General features: G+C 43.3%; 1 protein-coding gene across 1 annotated transcript in view; it reads right to left on the reverse strand.

The window, feature by feature from the left end:
* SPAG1 (sperm associated antigen 1) overlaps positions 1-25,102 on the reverse strand; it is a 906,455-nt gene that overhangs the window by 705,943 nt on the left and 175,410 nt on the right. Inside the window, exon 7 of the mRNA XM_078686952.1 lies at positions 22,545-22,650. Coding sequence (XP_078543078.1) covers positions 22,545-22,650 — 106 coding nt within the window. The remainder of the gene's footprint in view (positions 1-22,544; positions 22,651-25,102) is intronic.

A 25,102-nucleotide genomic window follows, 5' to 3' on the forward strand; every position in this document is an offset into this window, starting at 1 on the left:
ATTTCGTGTTTTCGCAGATTCGTTATCTACATGTGTGGCTACCCTACCCTGATATTCTAGACCCACGGAGCCTTGGTTAAAGGTAGGCAACTCATGACTCTGCCATGCACTGAATTAGGAATTGGGCATGATCTGCATGAATAATTTATTAAAGTCACTTCTATACTTCTTAGAAGCCGGACGCCTTTTGGCTGTAATCATCTTCTATCCAGATCCCTTCATTATAAAACAGCGTTTTGAACACGTCAGGTATGCGAGGCTCTATTACCTAAAACATCTCTGTGGCTATTTCCGTGCAACCTACATTAAGCACCCAATGTTTTGTATTCTATAGAACAAGTCGTACTGCACTTTTGGAGAGAGTAATCACATAGGAACCCCGTGTGCCATACAGCCTTAATAATCTAAGGTAGGCCAATCGGCAATTGTTGTGTATTTTAACACATTCCTCTTATCCACCGGCCAGTGACTGCATCTCTGGTTGTCTACTTGTTGTAGGACCTTGATCCACGTGAAGGATCCCCTTTCCATCTCTGATTAAGTCTCCCAAACCAGGTAATCAAGTGCTATGTGCCCATATTGGTTGTTACTCTATATCTAGGGTTGTTCTGATTATTTTATCTGTGATAAATGTTTTCAGCAAGCCCTCTTCCTAAATTTTCTAAGCGACCTTGGTTTTGGTGAGGTTTTATTATACTTGATGTCACAAGTATTGGCAACAGCTGACCTTAGAAGATATGGGGCACAGCTTACTCAAATTCCCCCTTGTGGGGTTAGACCATTCCTTGATTAACACCGGTTTTCTTGTTAATGTATTCCTCTCTATGATTTCGTCCAACGGTTGTTTGTTCACGATTGTGTGTTCACAATTCCTCTCGTCCTTTTATTATTATTTTAGGATTAATAGGGATCTTTTATGACCTTTACTAATATTAATCTATTAACTCTCTATACAGATTCACTGCCCCCCTCCGTGTCCTTGTCCTGATGAAGACCCTCTAGCAAGGTTTCACTTCATGCCTGCATCTGTTTGGGTCGAAACGTCGACACTTCTTTTTATGTTCAGCCTCTTTCCCGATTTATCATTTGCGATTCAGTTTTTTTGAGGCATGGGTTTGTTTTAATTAATTAATGAATTGTACTTTCCAGTGTGTTAATTAATTATTATTTCTGGTTTATTGAGGTCATAGTGACCACTGTTATATTACCCATTCAGTACCTTCACTATCCCAACACTACCCTTCCCTGTCCATTTCCTTAGGAGCATTAAATGTGATCAATTATGAACTCATTTTATGAATGATTTTTTATGATACACGTTGAGAATAAAAACAATGTTGTTATAAATTTTTGTATTCATTCAAGATATTTAGTTATGGTTTATTCGTTCTAGTATCTGGGACCACCCTGTCTGTATCAATTATTCACCCAGGTCCCAGCGACTTATTGGGTTAACCCGTATTTTTACAGCTCTTTACAAATATGGGGTGCTTTAAATATTGAACTTTATTCTGGGGAAAGCTGAAACGACGAAATTTCAACTTTTAACCGTTATCATACAAAGATTCGGATACTCTTTAGACAATGAAAGAGCAAAAGCCAGAACAAATGGAAAACTTCCCAAGAAAGGGCCATATTACTCCTGCAATAGGCATAGATATGGGCCCCTGGAATTACACGATTGTACAGCCGCAGTGTTTTCCTCATAATGATAGATTTGACATATTTTCCACATAATCCACCAGCTGCTGCATAACCTGCAGATTTTAACAAAAAAAATGTTTCTAGCTCAAACGGTTCGAAAGTTACTTAAAGCGCAGCAACACATGTTGCCACACAGTGGAAGACTGTTTGCAAAGCTTGAATGGTCACCTTTTTTTTGCTTATTGCTATATTTTAGTGTTAAACTGGAACTAAATAGGTGTGACCAATTTACAGACAGTATTAACAAGGATAAAAATGACAAAATAACGACATTATACGATCGTGAAATGTGCTGCATTACGCCACCTAATTTTTATTTTTTGCTCCATAGTGTATTCAACACTGCTGCATAATTTGGCCCTCCACTGCTGCATAATTCCAGTGGCCCTGGTATAGATGAACAAGTTACTTCCATTTGATTATACTCTTGCTGATGGATACTCTATCTAACCACAGACTCCTCACACTGTGGAGAGCTCAGATCAAAAAGTCCTGCAGGACCGAACGGATGAAGGGTCCTTGCCATCAGAACTGGTTGTAAATGCAGTAGTGTGTGTGAACGAGTGCACCAACACCCGCATCATAGCCTGGCAGACGTCAAGGACGAGGACTCTGCGTGCCAATGCAGTGGTCACAGCCTTAACACTGGTGGAACAGGCCCTAAATCCCTCCAGAGGCTGCTTTTTAGCCAGTACATAGTAGATCTAATGCAGAGGACTATCCACTTCAACAGTGCCCTTATCTGCACAGCCTTATGCTTCTATGCCCCACCAAACGCCTAAAAAATCTGACTGTCCACCTCATGGTCCTTGGTGCGATCGATGTAAAAGCTCAAAGCTCTTTTGGGGTCCAACTGATGGAGCCGCTTCTCGTCTTTCAAGGGGGGAGGAAGGCAAAAAACGCTGGGAGAGTGATGAATTGCCCAACATAAAAAGGAGTACCGATTTCAGCAAGAATGACACCCGAGGTCTGAGTACCGGTTTGTCTAAAAAAAAAAAAAAAGGGTGTTTGAGCAGTCGCTGCGACAGTGCCGGGGAGTTCACTCACGCTCATGAGGTGCATTAACCACAAGGAGGAAGACACTCTTAGGAGTCTTAATACGCAACAAGCAGCTGTGCATCAGCCCCAACGGCGCACACATGAGAAACATCAAGTTACCATGCCACTGTGCCAACACAAATATTTTGGGAGGAAACACGCTGCAAATGTTTAATAAATCATACAACAACAGGTGATTTAAACAAGGAGAGTTGGTCCAGAAAACATCAAAAAGTCCAAAAAGGCTGATAAATGACCTTTAATAGTGCCCACTACATCTTTTTATTGCTTAGCTGTTATCACTATTGCACATGTTGTTTTGGAAGTGGCACTTGAAATTGTTATATTCCTTTTGCGCTGGGGCGCTTATAGTTTTTAGCCCTGACTGATAATGGGGTATTTGGCAATAATATGATTTATGTTCTGTGTACTGTTACTGATATTTTAATGTTTTGTTTGTTTTGTTGTAAACGTTGATGGTTGTAAAACCCGAATAAAGTAAATTACTACTAGTGCCCACTACAACGGATGCTTGCTTAACCAAAGGCAAAAAAAAACAGTGAAACATCTAACAGTCTGGCTTGTGAACAGCCTGTCTCGATAATTCCACACCAGGCCACAAATTTGTTCCATTGCTCGGCGTAAAAAGACTTTATGGAAGGACGCCTGGCAACAAGGATGACATCCTCCCCTTTGGGTGGCAGATCACATGCAGTCAACTGCCGCCGCTCAGTCTCAACGAAGGGAGGCGTGGTTTTGCTTGGTGAAGAACTCTGCTTCACTGCTTCAACAGGAGATCCTTTGGAAATGGTTGCCTGATTGGATGGCAGGTGCTCATGCCCAGAAGCTCCAGGTACCACCCTCTCCTGGACGAGTCTGTAGCTGCTAGGGTGACATGGGTCCAGTCATACCTGATATGTTTCGGTACTCTGGGTAGGAGAGGCAGGGTGGAAAGGTGTAGAGAAGTTTTGTGTTCCATTCCAGCTGGAATGCGTCTCTGAGCCACTCTCTTCACTCTAAGATGCAAAACTGTTGACACTGTGCATTCTTGAAAGTGGCACAAAGATCTAGCCTGGGTTTCCCTGAACGCCCTGTACCGTCTCATGGTGTTGACGTTATTTGTGATCTACCAGATACCAGCAGCATAGCTCATTCATCCTGGCTATCAAAGAGCCCGAAGCAGGAAAACGCCCTGAGACACTCAAGACACGCTGAGCTTCCTGGCACAGGACCCAGGACTACATTCTGCCCTGCTTGCTGCAGTACCACAATGTAGTGGTGTTATCCATTAGAACCTGCACCAGCCTTCCTTCGATAGACTGCAGGTAGCCCTTCAACGCCAGATGAATAGCCCACAACTCCATCACATTGATATGAATCTGGTGTTCCACCAGCGACTATAATGCTCTGATCACCATCTCAATCAATCAATCAATCAGTAGATATGTACATTGCTACTTGTCACCCATGAGGGTGTCGAAGAGCTGGCAGGGTCCAGTTGATTAGCCGAATAGCCAGGTCTTCAGGGACTTTCAGAACTTTAAATGAGATGGAGAGGTCTGTAGAAGAAAGGGTAGCTCATTCCATGTCTTTGCTGAAAGGAAGGAGAAGGAGTGACCTCCACATGCGTTATGTCGAATGCGAGGGATGAGGTTTAGAGAAAGGGACACGAAGGTGCCTGGTGGAAGTTCAGGAGGTGGTTCATGTAGGCAGGTCTGCAATTGTGGAGGGCCTTGTATGCAAGGTCAGGAGCTTGCACTGCCATCTTTTCTGTACAGGGAGCAGGTAGAGTTTACTGAGGTAGAGGGTGATGTGGGTTTGTCTAGGGCCATCCAGGACGAGTCTGGCTGCAGCATTCTGTATGGTCTGTGGTTGGAGGAAGAGATGAGCTGCAATCCCTGCGTAGAGAGCGTTACCGTAGTCCTGTCAGCTGGAAATAACAGTTGGAGTGATGGTGCCCTTTGCGTTTTGGGGTAGCGATTTGAATATCTTAATAAGCATGCATTGGGTAAAGAAGCAGGAGGAGACAGTGGTGATCTGAGTCATCATGATTAGCTTGTTGTCCAGAATGATGCCTAGGTTCCTAGCAGGCTCAGTGGGAGTATGAGTAGGTCCAAGTTCTGAGGGCCACCAGGATGGGTCCAATGGGGAGCTTTTGTTTCTGAAAATCAGTACCTCTGTCCTGTCTGTGCTGAGTTTCAGGCAGTTGTCCTTCATTCAGTTGCCAACGTCTGTCCTGCAGTTGTGGAAGTTGGACTTGGTGGTGTCTTTGAAGAGGGAGAGGATGAGTTGTGTGTCGTTGGCATAGGGTATGATGTTTAGTCTGTGGGTTTTCATGATGCTGGCCAAAGGTGTCTTACGCATTAAAGAGGGTGAGCTAAGCAAGCATCCTTGGGGTAATCCACAGATGATTCCCTTGGGTTCGTGGAAGAAGGCAGACTTTTTACGTTCTTCCAGGGAAGAAAGAGGCTAGCAATCTGCCAGCGGCCTTTTGGATGCCTATGTTGTATAGCCTTGTAATGAGAGTGTGGTGGGAGACTGTATCGAAGGCTGCCGAGAGGACTAGGAGGTTCAGAGCTACAGTCTCCCCTCGGTCAAGTAGGGATGGGACGTTGTCAGTAGCCGGAATGAGGGTTATCTCAGAGCAGTGGTTGCTCTGGACTCTGGATTGGGAGGAGTCTAGTAGAACGTTCCATTCCAGATGTGAATAGAGTTGTTGGTTGCTGGCTTTTTCTAATACTTTAGCTGGGAACGGGAGCAGGGAGATTTGTCAGCTGATGGTTTTGTTGAATAGGTCATTGATTTCTGCCTGTTTCCAGTTTTCGGAGAATGTGGCAGTTGAGATTTGAAGAAGGTGGTAAGTACATGGCCGATTCTGGCTATGCCTAGGTTGAAGATATGGTGAGGGCATAGGTCAGTTGAGGCTTCTGAGTGGACGAAGTTTATGATGAAGGTGGTGTCCTGTGGGGCGGGCTGGCTCCATTCGGTTAGTTGGATGTCTGTGGTGGTAGCAGGGCTGTTGTGTTGGTTAAAGATGTCTGTGGCCGTGGGCTGGTGTTTGAAGTTTCTGTAGATGTTGCAGATCTTGTGGAAAAAGTTTGCACGGTTGTTGCAGAGTTCCTGTGAGTGGGGTAATGTTGTTTGTTGCAGCTGAGGGGTAGGAGAATTCTTTGACGATGTTGAAGAGTTCTTTGCTGCTTTTGGAGCTTGATGCGATGCGTGAGGCCAAGGCCTTTTTCTTCATTTCTCTCAACTCGCTGTGGTACAGGTTAAGGGCTTTTGTGAAGGGGTTCTGTCATGTCTTTGTTAGTGCACCATCTCCTTTCCACTTGTTTACAGTGTTGTTTAGCGATTCTGAGGTCGTCAGTCTACCAGTCAGCTTATTTGATGGACCTTCTGTGGGTGTTGTTGCCGATGGGGTCAGCGCTGTCAGCGCAATTGGTAATCCAACTGTTTAAGTTTCTGACACACTGGTATAAGTTGCTGTTGGGGATGGGGTGGGTGGTGTTGAGGAAGTTGATCCATTTGTCCTTTGAGACTTTTCTCTTGCTGCGGTGTAGGGCGTTGTGCAGACTGGGAGTGGAGGTCCATGACCTAATGATGTTGAAGCGGATGATGGAGTGGTTGATCCAGGTGAGTTCCGTGGTGTAGTTTTACCTGATGCGGTCACTGAAGGTGAATATGGGGTCCAACGTGTGGCATGCGTGGTGTGCTGGGTCATGGACGAGTTGGGTGAAACCGATGTGGTTCGTGCTGTTTGGAGGTTGGTAGTGTTGATGTTATTGTGGTCGTCGAGATGGAATATGAGGTTGCAGAGGTAAATGTAGATGTTGAAGTCTATGGCAAGGGGGGGCGATTAAGTAAGCGAACAAGTTGCAGAAGGCTGGACTTGGTCCTAGAGGACGGTAGGCGAGGGTGCCTGATGGTTGTTTTGCTGTTGGTTTGGAATCAGAATTTGAGGTGTTGAGGTGGCGATGGCAGGCACAGAAGTGGCGTTGAGCCAGGTCTCAGTGAGGAAGAGGACATCGGGTGTGAGCTTGGAAATGAGGTCCCAAAGTTCAGTAGTATGTTTGCATAGCAAGCGTGTGTTGAGAAGGCTGCATGCAAGTTGGTGTTTTTGTTGAGGTGGTGTCTGCGGTGTGTTCAGGGTGGGGCTGGTGGTGGGCTGGTGTGTGTGCTGTGGCAGGTGAAGTGGCAGTGGGTGCAGGTGAAAGGTCGTACCATGGAGCGTGGGTCAGCACACTGGCCGTGTTTGTTGTGACTTCTGGGATCAAGGGTGTGAAGCTCGGCCATGGTGCATCTTTGGGGAGCAGGAGGACCAGGGGTTGTGGCACTGGCAGCTATCCATGTGCAGAGGGGCACAGGCAGGCTTGTCTTTGGCATGCGTTTGGTGCACCAGCTGAGCAGTCGCAATGTGGCCTGCATTAAGAAAGCTCTGGGGTTGGCGGGGCTTCTGTTAGCAGGCAGAACGTGAGCGGGAAAATCTGGGGGATCAGCAGAGTACTGGATCAGGCTGGAACAATTAGGAAGTGGAGGCCACAGACAAGTGGCAGACTAGGTGTCGAGGTGCCTACTCCACCAGGTAGCCACCCCTCACCCAATAACAATGCATCCATCAACACAGTCAGCTCTGGCTAGGAAGGGGGTGGGATCTTCTGCTTTTCCAATTACAGTCAATCAGCCACCATGGCAGATCATAGGCAGGCTCCTACAAAATCTGAAGGGCATCTGACAGGCTTTCTTGGTTCTGGGCCCGTTTGGAATTTGAGATTTCACTGTCAAAGCTGCATAGCTGCCTGGCTTAGTCAACAAAGAGGATGCAGGAGGCAAAGAGGCCAAGAAGCCTCAGATCTACTCTCACCAAGATACAAGACCAAGGCTGAAACATCAGATCAGCCCAAACATCCTGGACCTATTGCAAAGGAAGGAAGGCCCTGAACTGTACCGTGTCCAAGGTAGTTTCTATGAAAGGAAGCCTCTGCAAAGAGGTCAAGTGTAACTCGATGATCACTGACTTTGTTGGTGTTTGAAGGTGGTCCATGACCGGCTGTGGTGAGCCCACTTTCAACAGCCAGTCAATTGAGGTAAGGAAGAACTTTCATCCTTAACCTTTGGAGATGGGCGACAACCACTGTCATCATTTTTGTGCACATGCAATACTCACTGGTGAGGCTGAAGAAAAGCACTGGAAACGGAATAAGCTCTTAGCTACCTTGTACCTCAGATAACATCAAACCTTGAACTGCTTAAACAACAGGTAATGTATGTCGGACTGCAGGACTAGTAAATAATTATATGCACCGACAAGTCCAAAGCCACCACCGAGTCGATGAGCCAGAGTGAGCATTTTGAATCTGTCCTTCTATGGCAAGGCTTTCAAAGGGTAAATATCTATGATCGACAGAAGACCTCTATCCTTCTGTGGTACAAACTAATAACTAGAGTAACAACCTGTTCCTATTTCCAGATCTGGAACCCTCTCAGCAGGTTCTTTAGAGTGTAAACTTTGCACCTTCTGCATTAGAAAAGACAGGTACTCCTCTGAGAGCCATTCTGATGTTGTAGGAAGGTGTGGTGGGGTAGAAAGAAATAGTAGGGCATAACCATGCTCAATAATCTACAGGATCAATCTGTCAAATGGGATGAATCCCTACCCTGCGAGAAAGTACTGAATTCTGCCTGCCACAGGGTTTTTGTGCAATGTTAATAGCAAGATAAAGCAGTTTGGATGCAGTTGCTGCAGGAGATGGGTACTGGAATGACTAATGCCCTTGGTGAGCTCCTCGCTCCTCGGATGGTTGCTGCAGGGACTGGGGAGACTGACCCTGCCTGTATGTCATCCCCCTCGATTACCCTCAGAATTTCCTACACTGATGAGAAAACTGAAAGGGGCCAAAAGGACCAGAAAGCATGCAGTTCCTTGAAGCGTTACAAAGCAAAATCAGCTTTCTCATTGAAACTTGTGGTACACATCCATGCATGGCAACATAACACACACTTGTGCCAACCACCATTCCCAGACAATAAGTAGTATCAAGGTCAGCACAAATCATGTATTTGGCTACATCCTGACCGTCTTTAAAGGTCTGAGCAAGGAGGCCCCAAGTTCTTCCTCGACTGCTGGCAAGATCTCACTGGTCATGTCCCAGAGCCAAACAGCATTGACTGGCCTCAGTACTAGGCTGGCCAAAAAAGAACATTTGTTTTCCAAAACGCCTCAATCCTCAGACTCCCAATCTGGTGGAATTACAGGGAATAAATTAGGGTTCACCCTGCTGGTGGAAGCCTGGACCTCCAAACTCTCTGGAGTATGATGTTTTGGAAGGAAATATGGTTGCCAGGCATCTATCCATCTATGGATGGGCAAGAACAGGTCTTAGTTAGATGCCAGTAAGGGTTTCATTGACAGAAGGTAGGTCCCAGGTTGTAAAATTTCTGAAAGGACATTTATTCTGACAACAACAGAAGGCAACTGAATGTCCAGGACCTCAATTGCTCATCGAATTGCCACAGCAAAGGAAGCACTCTGTTCCACTGGGTGTCCAAAAGGAGGGTTCAACCCTGTATCGGAGAAGTATCAAATCCACTGCCATCCTGTAAGTCCATGTAAAAACTGTCATCATCATAATGAGGGGGTAAATTATCCCCATCTGCGCTAACATCATCTGTGAGAGATGGCAAGCTTTGGCTAGAGCCGGGGCCCGAAAAGACAATGGATCTTCTGCAGAGGCCTCTGCAGTAGTGGAGGCATAAAATCAGACTTGGGCTGTATGGTAACCAGATTCGCTGCAGTGGTTTCAGAGCGCGCCCGCGGTCGGGATCGAGTCGAAGCCAGATTTTTTCAAATTGGATTTCGTTTGAATTTTATTCCATGTATGTTGTCCCCTCCAGCTGGAATTTACTCCGTAAATCAATTGCCATTCTGTCCTTGCGATGGTGTTTCTGCACAATCAAATCTACAGGTCTTCTTTTTTTGCAAATTGTATGCAAAACCACGTAAAAGATTTATTTTGCCCCTGATGCGTCAATATGATTTTAAACACTGTTGTGTCGCAATGTATTTTCTACAATCTTTGCCTAATCCTATGGTCTGTTTTTCTAGGGCGTCCTTTTTAATCCAATCACAAAGAAATAGGAAATTGCACTATACCCGAGAATGAATTCTAAACTGTTCCCATCAGCTGGCTTTTACTAACTGTTCCCTAATGGTATTTGTTATGATGTTTTTATCTTTTTAACATTTTTTTATGCATATGTGTATCATGTATAGGTGTTTTTTACTGTACTTTTATGATCTTGCATTGTAAGCATCGTATAAAGTAAATTGACTGACTGAGTGAGTTGAAGCCAGTTCAAGTTCAGACACTGGAGCAGGCACTGGACCCTCCTCTGGCATCGGCATAGATGAAGTAGGAATCAAGGCAGGCCATGCAGTCAGAGTGGAAGTCTTCACTAAAGTTGGCACTGAATTCATGACAGGTCCAAAGAGTTCCAATGGTTCAGAGGATAGATCCACTGGCAGTAATATGACTGATCTCTCGTGTGGATCCTTAGGGTCCAAAGCTGTGCCAGAAGGAAGAGTGACAAAAATACGCAGAATGGTCTCCTTAAAGGTCTCAATCTGTTGTGGCATCACCAACGGGCTGGTGAATTCAGTGCATATTAGGGACAACTGCAGGATCAGCTCCACAACTAGAGATCGGTAGGGAGACCGTTTGACACTGTGAAACTCTAGCTCCTTCCCTTTAGACAGTGCCGGGGGAGATTGAGCCCTGCTTTGCCACCTTGTGTTTTCGCCTGAATTGTGACTTACGAGAGGACTTTAACAACAAAACCTATTTGTTAAAGTGACTTCCGGAGTGAGAACAGGTCGGTACCCTCAACTTGGAGTGGGAGCAGGACTTATGTGAAACCCGTGGATTCTTCTTGTGTTCGGTGACATACATGTGCTTCTTGGTCCCAGATAGGCTTCAGGTACATGAGCGCACACTTCTCGAATGACTTGGAGTCATGCCCGAGCCCAAATACGAAAGACACACCTCATGAGGGTGCATGACCAACATCTGTTTAGTCAATCACGGCATGGTTTGAAGCCTGCAGTTTTAGGAGGGGACATTGCTCCTTGGCACAGCGAATTCTATTTTGGGAAGTTGCCGAAAGGCAGATGAAAGGGGATGTGGAGTTTGGCAAGATCAGTGTATGATGGGAGGGAAAGAAAGAACTAATGGCGGCAAGCTGGTGTGACACTTTCATTTCCAGAGTGGGAAGGAGTCAATGCAGAGCTGCACAGCGCCACCTGGCAGCGCACAGGAGTACTGCTAAGAAAATGTCAGGCTCCAGTCTGCCGCGGGGGTAATATTGTAAAGGTGAACAAGTGCACTTATAAGTATCCATCAGAAATATATCACTATATCAAATATGTATCCCTGCTAGGGTACACGTCTCAAGCTCCACGCATGTAAGGATGGGTTGATGGAACACCACTCTCTGTTAGGACATAAAGCCTGGCCTCAACACAAACCAAACCTAATGGGAGTAGTTACAATTAAAGTGGTCCAAATACTCGTTCTGCTACAAACAGTTTGGTGCTAACAAAACCAATTCTGCTATATCTCCCAGGGCCAGGGGAGGAACAAAGGTTAGTTGGAGCATGAAATAAGGACTTATGGGCCAGTCTGATAGGAATATATTTTTATGTGGCCATTTGTCCCTTAAACAAAACTGCAGGTACCACCTTAACAGGAGATGAGAAGACCTACCATATCCTAGCTGAGCTACACCTGCTCAGGGCATGGGCTTGAGTACATTGTTAGCTGGCTAAGTGAGCCACAACCAACAAGTCATCATAAGCATTCTCCCACTTCCACAGTCAAGATCTACATCTAAAGCCAAGAAGCCTCCAACCCCCTTCTTGTTGATATTCTGCATAGGAGTAGTCTGTTCAGTTAGGACTTGCATCAGAAGGTTCTTCACTGATGGAAGACGTTTCCCAGGATCAAGGAGGATACCCAAATATCTATGCGGTACTAACTCTGCATGTGAGTGAAGGACTACAGAAGTGATTCCCAATAAAAAACACTAGACTCATATAATTACTTTGAGCAAGGGTCAAGGTTAGAAGACGTGTTCTTCCATGATTAAGGAATCATCTATGCTTCATAAATGTAAATCTGCAGATGAGTGCTAGAATACTGGTATCACACCCCATGGATCCCATCAATACTTAGAGTCAGTGATGCCACACGGACAGTGTAAGGACCACTACAACAAGCCAGACTTCAGGCCCAAGCACTAGATACAAAACAAGTGTGTGTACATTCCCTCTTGTACTGAAATGGTGGACTGAGGGCTGAAAGGCTGAAACCCTATTTAGTGGAGGTAAAGGCTTCCCTTGAATTGTGTTAATGGCTTCTCTGGTGCAATTAGCAAGGTACCAAAGAAGACTTTGGTACATGGATCAAGAAATCAAGTTTGTTAAGTAAAGCAAATGCCACATGAAGAGGATCAGAGACCATGCCATTATAATGAGCCTTGAAAAACAGATTGTGTTGCTATAGTTAGGCAAACGATCCCACACAACTGGCCATGATGCACTGTCATCACTACTACAGTGACCCTGGTGAAGACACTGCTCACATATAGGAGCAAAGGTTAAGACCTTAAACTGGTAGTGTTTACTAGCTACAGAGAACTGACTGGAAGGCGTACATTTATGTCCTGACGTTCACCAAACTTTCCTGGTTTTGCAAGGCCTGAATTATTTGAGCTTGACTTACAATTTTGAACTCATCCTTCTGCTAGAACTTGTCCATATAATGCAATTTCAAGATGGGACTAAAGAGTCTCTGGGATCTCTTTTGCTAGCACCTGAAATCATTGTGAACAATTTAAGCCCAGTGAAGGTTTGTCTAAAGCTTCATTCCAGGGATAGCAAAAATGTTTCAAAATGGAGAAGAAGAGAAACAGCAAGCAGGAACTTGCTGCAATGATCTTCTAAGCTACACCTACGATGTTCACTGTTCTGTATTGCCATTGTTTTGTGAACTTACTGAATAAAAATCACTGTAACACTGCTGGAGCAGACACAGCCGTCTTGATACGCAAGTGATGCATCTCAGCACTGTGTGAAACTAGCATGATAAATATTAACATTTATCTGTTAAATAATGTTTCTAGTTGGGAGTTGCTGGAATAGATCTGATGCTTTTCCTTGAACTGCACTCAATAATTTCAGACTGAGTAAATCCTCGCATTAAGTTATCTTGAGTAGTACTACATATGCCATTCCTATTTGTCTGATCTTCTACGTCCTTTGGCGCAGCTTCAAACACTGAATCAGGTAAACCGTCAAATGTACACATAGGATACCTAAATACACTTCATAGAGAAAATAGGTCAGAAAATCAGGCCAACTTCATCACATGTGTAGTACATTACACAAGTTATAATACTGACAAAAAAAACTAATAACCTCATTATGTGCCTAGCCAGACCCTGCTTTCAGCAACAGCCCACTAGATTACACAAAAAGCTTTCAAATGTATGAAATATGGAGGAAGGAACTTAGCTGTAAACAGTGCCAGGATAGAGAATGCAGTGAACTCAAGAACATGAACAGGTACATGTATGTATACAAGTATGAATGTGATTATATAGCATATACCTCAATACTAGGCAAACAAATTCTGTACCTGAACTGGAATTTACAAGGAACTCTGCTACAACAAGGAGGTGATGCACAAAATGAAAAGGAAAAGTAATATACAATACAGAGGGCAGAATCCAACTACAAAGGTTTAATGAAGAGTGAAAAAATCATCTGTTCCTGCTCACATACAAATTAATTCACACAATTGGGGGCAGCAAGAGCAGGACACAGTACTTGGCCCAGCTCTGACTAGATTCCGAACTGCCCCTTTCCTCTTTTTCTTGAGGTACAGATTCTGAAACATCTACTGCGTCCTGAACTGATTAATATAACCTACAAAAAATACTGAAATAGATCTGGCACTACCAGTCCTCCTCCAATTATACTCTACCTTCTGCAATTCCCCCTTCTTTTTGGGTTGGATTATCACCTAATTAAAATATATTTCAAGATAGAAAAAAACATTCATGAAGCTACTTGGAATTGGAAGACTACTACACTGTAAATGGTGAAATACAATCTAATATGGCCATCTGCATACTAATCCAGAAATGGACCTTAAAGTTAGGTGCATCAAATGTGATAACAAGGTGTGGAGAGTTTTCTTGGATATGGGGATACCACCTGAAATACTGGCTATCTTAGTTACCCTATACAACTCTAACTAGGCTCAAGTTCGCTGGGGCATGCAGGGGGATGTTACGGTTAAGTTTACCATTTCCATGGTGGTTCGCCAGTGGTACATCCTCGCACCAACTTTGTTTTCCCCATTTATTAACAGGGTTGTACAGTATTTTTCCAACTACCCCACAGATGCTCCTACTTTAGCAGGTATAAATATACCTGTGCTAATGTTTACGGATGACACCCTGATAATTTCCAAGACCCAAAAAGGGGTGCAGTCAGCTCTTTCTAGGTTCGAGGTGTTTTGCCGAGATCATGAACTAGTGGTAAATGTGGAGAAGACCAAGTTTATGGTTTTCCACAAAAGTAAAGCCATAAAAGGAAGAGTTTTTATGAACAATGTCCATCTAGAGCAGACAGACGTTTTTACGTGCTTGAGTCTTCCACAATCAATACGATTACTGCCTCTCTATTTAGACTTGGGCTGTTATAAAATTGAGGATACAGCTCGCTTCAGACCTGTGGCTTACTGGACAAGGCTTTGGGTTACCCCCGAACTGGCCGTGTATGCCCAAGCACTTCTCGAAACCAGGGGGGCAGATCGCTCATGTGAGATCTCATGGTTAAGAAGGATAAAAGATACCCTGAGTGATATGGGGTTAAGGTTCCAGGGTGTTTATGTTTCTCCATTGTGTCGCCTCATGCTTGTTCTATTAGAAACAGTGTAGGCTAGACCCCATTGGTTCGTAACACACCCTTGACATGTTCAATTCCTTTCTATTGAGTCACCTCTCAAAAAATTAACCACATAGGCAACATGGTGACTGACTTCTTCCGTGTTCTGTTAAATCCTCGTTCTTCTCTGTTTGCAGAACATCGCTTATCACCCTCATTTATCATCCAGCGGAATTCCCTATAGGGATGGAGGCTGAAGATGCATACTATTCTGTGTCATAACTTCAACTGTCATCCATATTAGACCACGGTCAAATGCTCCAATTGCAACATTTATAGCCTTCTGGAAAAGTAGGTTTCTCCATCTTCATCCTCTCACTTAGTTATTGCAAATCCTGTGCCTGCCTTAGCCTATTAGGAACATAGGTTCCCATAGAACAAACTATTGTTGTTCACAATATCATGCAAATATAGTTAGAACCACACCTTTCACCAAAACTGTGAATTCTTCACTGTGATGTCTTTCACATAACAGTCAGACAGTTGTTTAACAGACCATAGATTCTAGAACTACTTATACTTACTGACACTTTGTGCCATCCCTCCTCACAGAACATTATGGATTTCTTTCTTCCTTACTTTCTAATCAGGAAGGCAAGACAGGTGGAGAAGTGGCAGTAATCCATAAGAAGTCTGTTCATTGCAAGCAACTAACTACTGACTTATGGAAAGCAAATCATTAAAGGCTACTCTCTTAAGACCAAAGATCATTTACCATTGCCTTTTTACAGTTTGACTTTAACACAGCAATGTATGGCTAATACAACAACGTTTCTCATTCTTTCTGACCTAAATATTTTCTTAGGACACTTTGAGCTTCATTGGAGTGATTTCAATGACATTAGTGCAAATTTGTCTGCTCATTCGTTGCAAATGATTTTAGCCAACAGTGCTGCAAACCTACTCACACCAAACATTTTACCCTGGACTTAATTGATTCTAATTACTCAAGACCATAGATTGGTCTGACCATTACCAGGTTCCTTTCTCACTGTTTTTCAAGTATATCAAAATCAGTGGAGAACCTGAAAAAGAACTAACATGATATCGTCATACCAAAACCATTGATTTCAATATCCAGGTTTTGATAGCCATGAAATACCCAAATCTATCTATCCCAACCAATATGTCAAGGTTTACTTTTCTAATTTAAATCAGCGCTTGTCTGAACTCCTTGAAGAGTTAGTACTTTTCAAAGGTAAAAGAAAAATACCTACATCCAATGCCGCTTGGTCAAAACGTTTTTTAAATTGACCATCGTGAGAGACCTCTAAGACAGTGAGGCTGGCCGTATAAGCCCCCTGAGAGTCAACTATCGTATTGACCTTTTGTCTACATTGGAGTTTTGGAAAAATTATTTACAGTCTGAGCTACCAGAGTCACAATTGAAGGACACAATATATGTGGATCTAAGCATTAAAAATAAGTTGTGGCAGCGTCTTCATGGCATTTGATACCAAAGCATGGATTGATGCTTTGCTATTGATTGAGCTTTGACACTTGCATTAACTGGATGACAAGTGAATCATTGTTTACGTTTAAGCGTCGTGAAATTTGCCCTGAGGAAGACCCCAGTGGGGCGAGACGCGTTGGCTGTTTTTTGAAACTTCACCTGGCATTGTGGGTGACGAAAAAACAAGATTAAAAGATTCATCACTGTGAAATCAAGGAAGAATCTGGATCTAATTAATATTTTGTGAACTTATTCTTTAATTTACATGTTGCCTCTCTGTGCCCTTATGAAAGTTCCCAAAGAGGCGGCATGACTGGAGAACAGATGCTCAAGTTCAAAAGCTTGTTCGGAGTCAGGAGCCACAAGAAAGACTTGGGCCCAGTCGTTCCTTACCATCTTGAGAACTCTGAGTAGGAGTGGTATCGACAGAAAGGTGTACAGGAGGCTGGAACACCACTCGAAACAAAATGTGTCTCCAAGCAAGAGCTGCCTTGTAAACTCCATCACACTGAAGTTCTGACACTGCGTGCTCTCAAAGGTGGCAAACAGATCTAACGAAGGTTCTATCCATTCTTAAAAGAGACCTTGTACCACCTTCAGATGGCAACGCCATTCATGATGCATACGGCATCGAAACAGAGTTCATCTGCCCTGGTGTTCTGAGAGCCTGCCAGGTGTTGAACCAGCAGGGAAATATGGTGACGTTCCAGCCATGTCCAGAGATGCAGGGCATCTTGACAAAGGGTCCACAACCCCACACACCCTGTTTGTTGTAGTACCACATGGTGGTGTTGTTGTCCATGAACACGTGCACCAGACTTCCCCAGATCGAGGGAATGGCTGCGCCAGAGACCAAAGTCCTTTTATCTCCACCTTTCCCAGATGGCCGTCCTAGCCCAGGAGTGATGCATATGTCACTACAGTCAACTATGGTTGGAGAAGGGAGAGTGGTCTGCTGCTGACCCATTAGTGATTCATCAACCACCACTGCTGGTCTTTCGCAGTTCCCTCTGAGAACTGGACCATTTCGAGGAGATTTCTCTGATGCTGTGCCCATTGAGACTTCAGGTCCCACTGCAGAAACCACATGTGTCAAATGGCATGCGTAACAAGCAGGATGCAGGAGGCCAGGAGGCACAATAGCTTCAGAATCAGGCAAATCTGTAATGTAAGGTCAACCTATTGATTGAGTGGTGTAGATTAGGCGCCTTTTCAAAAAGGCACACAATCGGCCACGCTTTATTAACAAATGCATAGCTACCAACGTTTCAGATTGCTACTTGTAACATTTTCTTAATTTCAGTGTATTATGAGTGCCATTTCAAGGACTATGAGTGACACTTTCTTGAGCAAAATCAAGGAATGGGGTAGTTGGACCAGCACCACTGAGGTGTGCTAGCTCTATTAATAACATGTAAAAGCACATTTTGAAGCAGAGTTACAGAGGCACTACCTCCTGTACTCCGTGTTGCCCTTTCCCTTGTATACTTTCCTGCTCCATGTTGCTTTCCTCTGTGTGTGTTTCTCCATATGCAAACACTCCTGCTCTCGGTGATGCTCTCTGTCCCTCTTGTGCTTTTCTCTGCAATCCCAACAGCTTCATGCTGCTTTCTCCTTCCTGTGTTTCTCCTACCTTTAAATACTCCCTCCCCATGCTCCTCTTGCTCTCTTCCTTGTGCACTTTCCTTCCTACTGTGGAAAAATAGTCCTGCACTCCTTGTTGCTCTCTCACTAAGAGGCTATTAGGCAATCACTCTTTCCAAAGACTGCCAGTTCCCCCAGGTGGTCCAGACTATTGGCAACTCAAATTGTCCCCAAACGAAGTGGAGTTCCGCAGCGGAGTGTTCCCAGCAACAGCATTACTGGAAATGAGCAGACAGCTAAGCTGTTTTTGGGTACTGCGCCCTGGAGGTGAGTGGAATGTCTGATGGGTCCTTCCATTCTAACTCACACCAAGTGTGGAGTTGAGGGAGGCCCCAGTGGACTCGGGTCGCTTCAATCACTAAGCATCCCCAAGTGACAGGCCACCACGTCCAGCACAGCAGAGGGGTCCCTCTTCTTCAGTGCTACCGGTCATGTATTTGCCACATGATGCCTTTAGTGGTGCATCACTACCAGGGCCCGAACTACCCTTTTAGTCAGGTGCAAGTGTCCTCCAGGCCCGCAGCCACGCCCCGGCCGCCCACACGTACAGAACAGAAAGAGATTAGGGTATCAACCTCACCACCGCATAGCAGCCATCTTACTTTCTCTACAGCAACACTTACCTTTTTTGCAAATGTCACCCCAGCGCTTAATTTAAGCTGCATTGTCTGCAATCTAACAGCCACTATGTTCTCTGTGCGATTAAGAAAAATGACAGAAGTATGCTGGTGGTTAGATACAGCTACCATTTGTTTCATTGTTACCGGTTATGCCTACTGGTCTAGTAGTGTCGGTAGCAGAAGACTATCCGGATAATCAAAAGTATGTTGCACAATGAGACCACAAACTGGCAGCTTGAATATAGCACAGTTATCTACTGCAATAGTGCACATGACGTGCACTTTACAGCTGCAGTTCCAGCTTCTCCCTCACAGCACGCAGGTGTTGTTAAGGCGCTACAAATGTGTGATTAATGTATTTTAGTGCAGTAATGCAGACCACCACACTAAAATAGGTTAGTCTAAGCCTGATGCGTGGTACTTGGCAGGGCTACGAAAGGCATGCAAGAAATGCAGCAGCAGATTAGATGCATATAAGGAATGTTCTGTGGTTGGCTAAGGATAAGACATAACAATGCATTTTCACAGTTTCCACTGTGGTGCAATCTTGAATAACACAGACACCTCCCAGGGATGTAGCATTCACATTTGACAAGTGATATAGTAAGGGAGATATTGTTACATAAAAGACTTTTAATGGAGAATATGCTTTTGAATACTGTATCCTTTTAATGTTTGTTGTATGTTGCAAACCTGCCTTAAGACCCTTCATGTGGTGCTGTATATGTAGAAATACACTGTCTTTTCACTTTATTAAGCAAATGTTTGAGTGATATTTGCACAGATACTTGTCGCTGCACTCACACACGTGGTTGGGTTCTTGGCGTACATAGCCATGGCTGCAGCGCACAGAGTAAACAAAATAGAGGGAACATTGCTCCTGTGGGGTTGGACCACCCAAATATGAGTTGCATAGCCTCCTAGTACTCTTTTAGTTGGGTAGAGGGGTTACTCCAGCTGTGGGAAAGTCAGGAAGGCGTGGAGCGGATCCTGGTGCAGTCTCTGCAGAGAAGCATGCCTATGCTACCGCACCTTGTCTGAGAATTTAGATGGCTGCAGCAAAGTTAAAGACCTCTTCAACTTCTTTGACTTCTTGCGGTGGGACTTACCCAACAACTTGGATTGAGAGGACAACTGTCGGGTGGGACTCTGCAAGCAGTCCCAGGATCTTCTGCGCAATCGTGAACATCGCCGGGTGAGACACTGCAAGCAGTCCCAGGATCTTCTGCTCAATCGTGAACATCGCAGAACCATCGGTCGTCGGGAGGTGGGAAGCTTGAGGGAACATTCCCTCAGCACCTTTGGGTGCATGGCGTGGCAGTACTCGCAAGTCTTGGAGTCATCATTCCTCTCCAAACACCACAGATAAATCAAGTATGGTTCTGTCACAGACACCTGCCTGTGAAAGGCAATAAATGGCTTGAAACCGGTAGGTTTCTTGGGGGACATCTTTGTCACAAAAGGAGAATAAATTCCCCCAAAAAGTATTGACAAAAATTCAAGATAAAACAGTGAAACAAGACTAAGGGGTAGCTCTTCACAGATCAGCGCGATCTGGCATAGAAAGAAAAGAACTGACATCAGCACGCTGGAGTGGTGCCTATATAAGAACCACGCACATCATTTCTCATGCTGTCGACGCTGACGTGGAGCCAAACAACATCACCTTCCGGCACACAGGGTTACACCCAGCAGAAGCTCCTCCGCTAAGGCAGAGTAATAGGAGCTCAATTATTGCCATCCAATGCGAACCTCTACATGGGCTACTTTAAGGAACACCACCCAACGAACAGTACCAACACATCTTTTTCTGGGGTGGATACATTAACAATATCATTATGATTTGGACCGGTGACCTATTCAAATGATAGGATCTTTTCATGTATATTAAAGACAACCACTATAATTTACACTTTACCCATCATTATAACAGTACATCATTTGAATAGTTGGACATTACGCTGCATAGTCAGGATCAACACTTGGCATCAAAACTATATAGAAAACCTATAATATGCAACACTATCCTTCAAGTGTACATCCTAAGTCACAGTTACAATCAATCCACTTAGGTAAAATGACTTGACTACGGCTACAATGCAGTGAAGGCACTATTTTCCAAAAAGAGATCACAATCATGGAATCACTCTTCTTAGTTATGAGCCATAGTATAGACACATTTACCAAGTCCAAACACAAAATCTCACAAGTACAGAGGTTCAAACTACTTTCAGAACACAAACATTTTACTGACAAGTCAGCTATTCCACTATTCATTACTCCCTAAAACTCCTCTAGAAGTGAAATCTACAAATCATGCTTAAATATTGGCATATTCTGACCCTGGATAACACTTTGCAAAATCTGATTTCTCTCAAATTGAAAGTATCTTGTCTTAGAGAGAAAACCTTACGAGGCAAACTATGTCACAGCTTTCTACAGCCCAAGATGGATACAAGATCAATTTCCTGGCTAACTCCTAAGCCAACAGGATTCCACAAAAGTGAGTTCTAACATGTGACATTACGCTATGAACAAAACATTAGAATTCTGATACAATTTTTGTAAGAAATATAAAATATTGAACTTCATTAACAGTAACACCAAATTTACTGCCTATGTTATTGTCTGCCTCTGCTCACCGATCTATTAGAAACACAATTACGAGATCTCAAAGAACATATACAAGAACATATTAGAGCCATACAAAACCAGAATGAGTCCCTATCCACTGGCCACTCGTTACAATACTACACATCCTACTCTTGACAACATCTTACTCAAATTCCATGTACTAGACACAACCAAGGACAGTTCCAGTGGGGGCAACAGAACACAAGGACTCTGTAAGAATGAAGCCAAGTAGATTATTACACTACATACTGGGGAAAGGGCCTTAATCAAGATTAGTAACTACATCACTTTCTAATATCTGACTAACTAATCATATAATGTAGTGAGTGCAATGTTTTACATCAATAGTACTATCTATCCCACCCATCAACACACGACGCTGCTTCTTCCCGTAAACTTATCCAACTAATTAAATTAATTATTTGCCTCTCATAAGTAACAGGCTTAATGACAAAAAAATCCTAACCTACCAGTGATCTGGTCATTACTAACTGGTCCTCACCCACCCACGATGATGATGGTCTTCTTATGCTGAATGTTGGTAGGATGATGGGAGAAAAGTTAATAAAAATCTGTTTAAAAAAAAAAAAACTGGTCCTCACCCACGACTGATATGTCATAATCGAAGCACATCACCATTGGTCTCAATACGCACAACGCTCCAATGGTGGCTACTGGTGCAGTGACTACGATCTGTACTTCTCCTTCAGTACTCTGACTCATCATTACGCTATCTCTACTATGTCACACAACTAGACTTGCCCCCCCACCGCTACTGCCATCTACGCATGTTTGTCTTATGAGGATCAATATATTACCTACATACACCTTTCTACCCTCATCTGGAACGTGGCTCGACTATTACAACATTGCCTTCATTACGCTATCTTAATATACATTTGTGCCCTTCCTTTTTAAAAAATGTGGTTCTTAAATTGCTACAATGGTATTACCAGCCCCTTGAACTCTACCATACAATGTTTATAGTCCAAAACAACCAACCATCTCGAGCTGAATGCTTTCACAAAGCTCCATATAGTTGACTTGGCTCATACCAATTCATCTCGCTACATATTGTTACCATCAACCAACTTAATTTGCCTCCACTTGTACATTTTTGTTATTCTTTCCACAGATCCTTATGATTATTACCTCAAATAACCATATTAAAAAAACTCAAATTGGAACATAATAGGAAGTTACACCATTACTTTCCACTTTGTCAATTATCTGTTCTTTTTCAAGGTGATTTGAACTTTTGGTCCAACCTATGAAACAAGTCAGAAGTATTCTTACTCTCTTCCCTATCTTGTGCTGAACTCTACTCTCATTTGTGGGCTCTTTACAGATTATTCTAACTCTTCTCTCATTACATGGTTACATGTTAAATGCTTCAACTAATCCATGTGTAGAAATATGCTGTCATGGCCTGCCATCAACCCACCTTGTATAATAAGTCACAGCTTCTTCATAGTCACCAATTCGGAAAGCTTCATTTCCCTTTTCTTTTTCATGGTTAGCAATATAGGTCTTTTCAATTTCAGGAGACCCTAAAACATAATTTAAGCACAAATGTAGTTGGTTGTAAATTAGTTAACATACACTTACCTAGTTTGTGCTGTATGTATACCAAACTCTAGAATATTTTTAACAAACTTTTCAAAAAACACAAAAATACAAAATAATATAAAACAATTCACATTATATACAGAGTCAATGCAGTAGCAAGTTACATTGGCTAATGACTTGTCTAAATGGTTCTCTAGCATGGGTACTTAAATTATTATTCCTTTTCATTTACAAAATACTATTACAAAGTGGTTCATGATTTTGCAAAGGCTACAGACACACAACAAACTAGTTTTTGTTTTAAAAAATTTGAAACAAGTAGATTGTAAAACTGTCATACCAACCATATAGTAACAACAACAGCTTTTATAGTCATTGCGTACCATATCATTCATCAGTGTTTCAATGACAATCCGCAACAGAACCAAAAACCTAAACCAAGTTGCACAGCAAACGCTACACATCTAGAGCCACATGTACATAGCTTGTTTTTGGTTGCAAACAGCCCAAATGGCAGAATTAAGCCATTTGCGAACAAAAAAAAGCATTTTCCTATGTACAAAACCCTATTTTGAAACTCTGTAACCTATTACCGAATGGCAAAAGGGGTCAACTGTTCAGTATTACGAAGGGGTGTGTTAAGGTCATCCCTTCATATTAGTGACTTGCAGTGGTATGTACGAATGTTTTGCGACCAAAATGCGGTTGCAAAACATTTGTTTTTTAATACCAATTTCAATTTAGTACCAACACATTCGCAAACAGGAAAAGCCTTCCCCTTTTGAGTGCATGCGAAAATGTTTTTAAAGAGCAGGCAGTGGTCCGTGGAAGAGCAGGCAGTGGTCCCACGGACCACTGCCTACTCTTAAAGAATGAAATGAATACTTTTCATTTTTATTTTTGAAACACATCCCATTTTCCTTTAAGAAAAATGGGCTGCATTTATTTTTAAAAGTTGCTTTATTTCAAACCAAATGCAGACATGGTGGTCTGCTGTCCCCAGGAGGCCACGATCCCTGTGTTTTTTACCAATTCCCAATGGGTCGCAAATTACAACCTACCTCATGAATATTAATGATGTATGTCATTTGTGACCCGCTGAGAATTGCAAAAGGTGTTAAACACACCATAGAACATAGCTGTTAGCGATTTCCAAATAGCGAATCGCAAAAAATTACTTTTTGGAAATCACAAATCCACAGCTGCGTACATATGGCCCTTAATCCCTTACCCCTCCACCTTGTACATTCTGCCCTCCTGATGTAACCCAGCACATTAGTTAATGATATTTCTTTACCTTCAAATCTATTTCATCATTTGATTGTTTTAGCATTACTGCACTACATGTGTGGCTTAAGAGGTATATGAAGACTGAAATGGAGTACGAGACTCCCTTGAGGAATTAGTAGGGACAATAGGGGATCATGGAGGTTTGTGAGTTGGTTGAAAGGCTACATGAAGCAGTGCTGGCTTTTGTAATTTTCTTTCCAGTGACTTGCTGTTTTCTAGAAGTGTTTGGATACAAAAAATGCCACAAGCGGTAGGTGCCAATCCAGAGGCCTGATGGGTGGGTTTATGTCCGAGAACTGTGAACGGCATTGCGGTTCAGTGTCTAGTGGGGAATTTGATGTACGTGTCCCAGTTAGTAACACTTGTTAAGTTGATTCTCGCAAGCTTTCGGTAATTGAAGAGTAGTCAGGACCTCTTATGCTCATTTTGATACCATCATCACCTGTCTGCAATGGGTTTAGGCTGAAACATTTTAGAAAAGCTGCAGGACATAAAGGCCAGTTAGTTAAGAAACCTGCAACAGTGTCTGGGAAAGGATGGGAGCTTGACGTGTGCCTTAACTGAGGGATGTTGGAGAAAAAGTAGGAGGACAAGTAAGTTTTCAAAAAGACACACAGAAATAAGAGAGTTTGGTGCTGCATGGCCGCTAAAGGAGGAAGGTCCAGTTCTGGTGGATGATCATAATCATAGCCTGAAGGAGGGTGTGAGGGAGATCAGCAGGAGCTTTACGGTCTGATTTACAGTTAGGAGGAGTGGGTACTCTGTAACAAAAGAGTACCGTCTCTGCCAAACTGAAGGTCTGCTCAGCACATTTACAGTCTTACAGACTTTCAGTATGTCAGAAACAAAGACTACTCTTCCACTGACATACTCCTCTCATGGCCAAATGGCAATAGGGCCATCAAAGGTTTGGCAAAATGACTGCTCGCCCAATCAGAGTAGGCGGTAAAATGGCCAGTTTTCACTGTCTGTCACCGCCAAATAAAGGCTAGTGGTAAGGGGCAGTGAACACTGCAACATGACCCCCACACCTTGCTTCTTTTATTATCAAAAACAAGATCCTAAAGCATGATTTTATTTTTAAAAATAGAAAAACTATTTCAAAAACTAAATTTCATTTTGGGATTTTGTTTTTAACATGTA

Source organism: Lissotriton helveticus, chromosome 4_1 (assembly GCF_964261635.1).
Source record: "Lissotriton helveticus chromosome 4_1, aLisHel1.1, whole genome shotgun sequence".
NCBI classification, from domain to species: domain Eukaryota; kingdom Metazoa; phylum Chordata; class Amphibia; order Caudata; family Salamandridae; genus Lissotriton; species Lissotriton helveticus.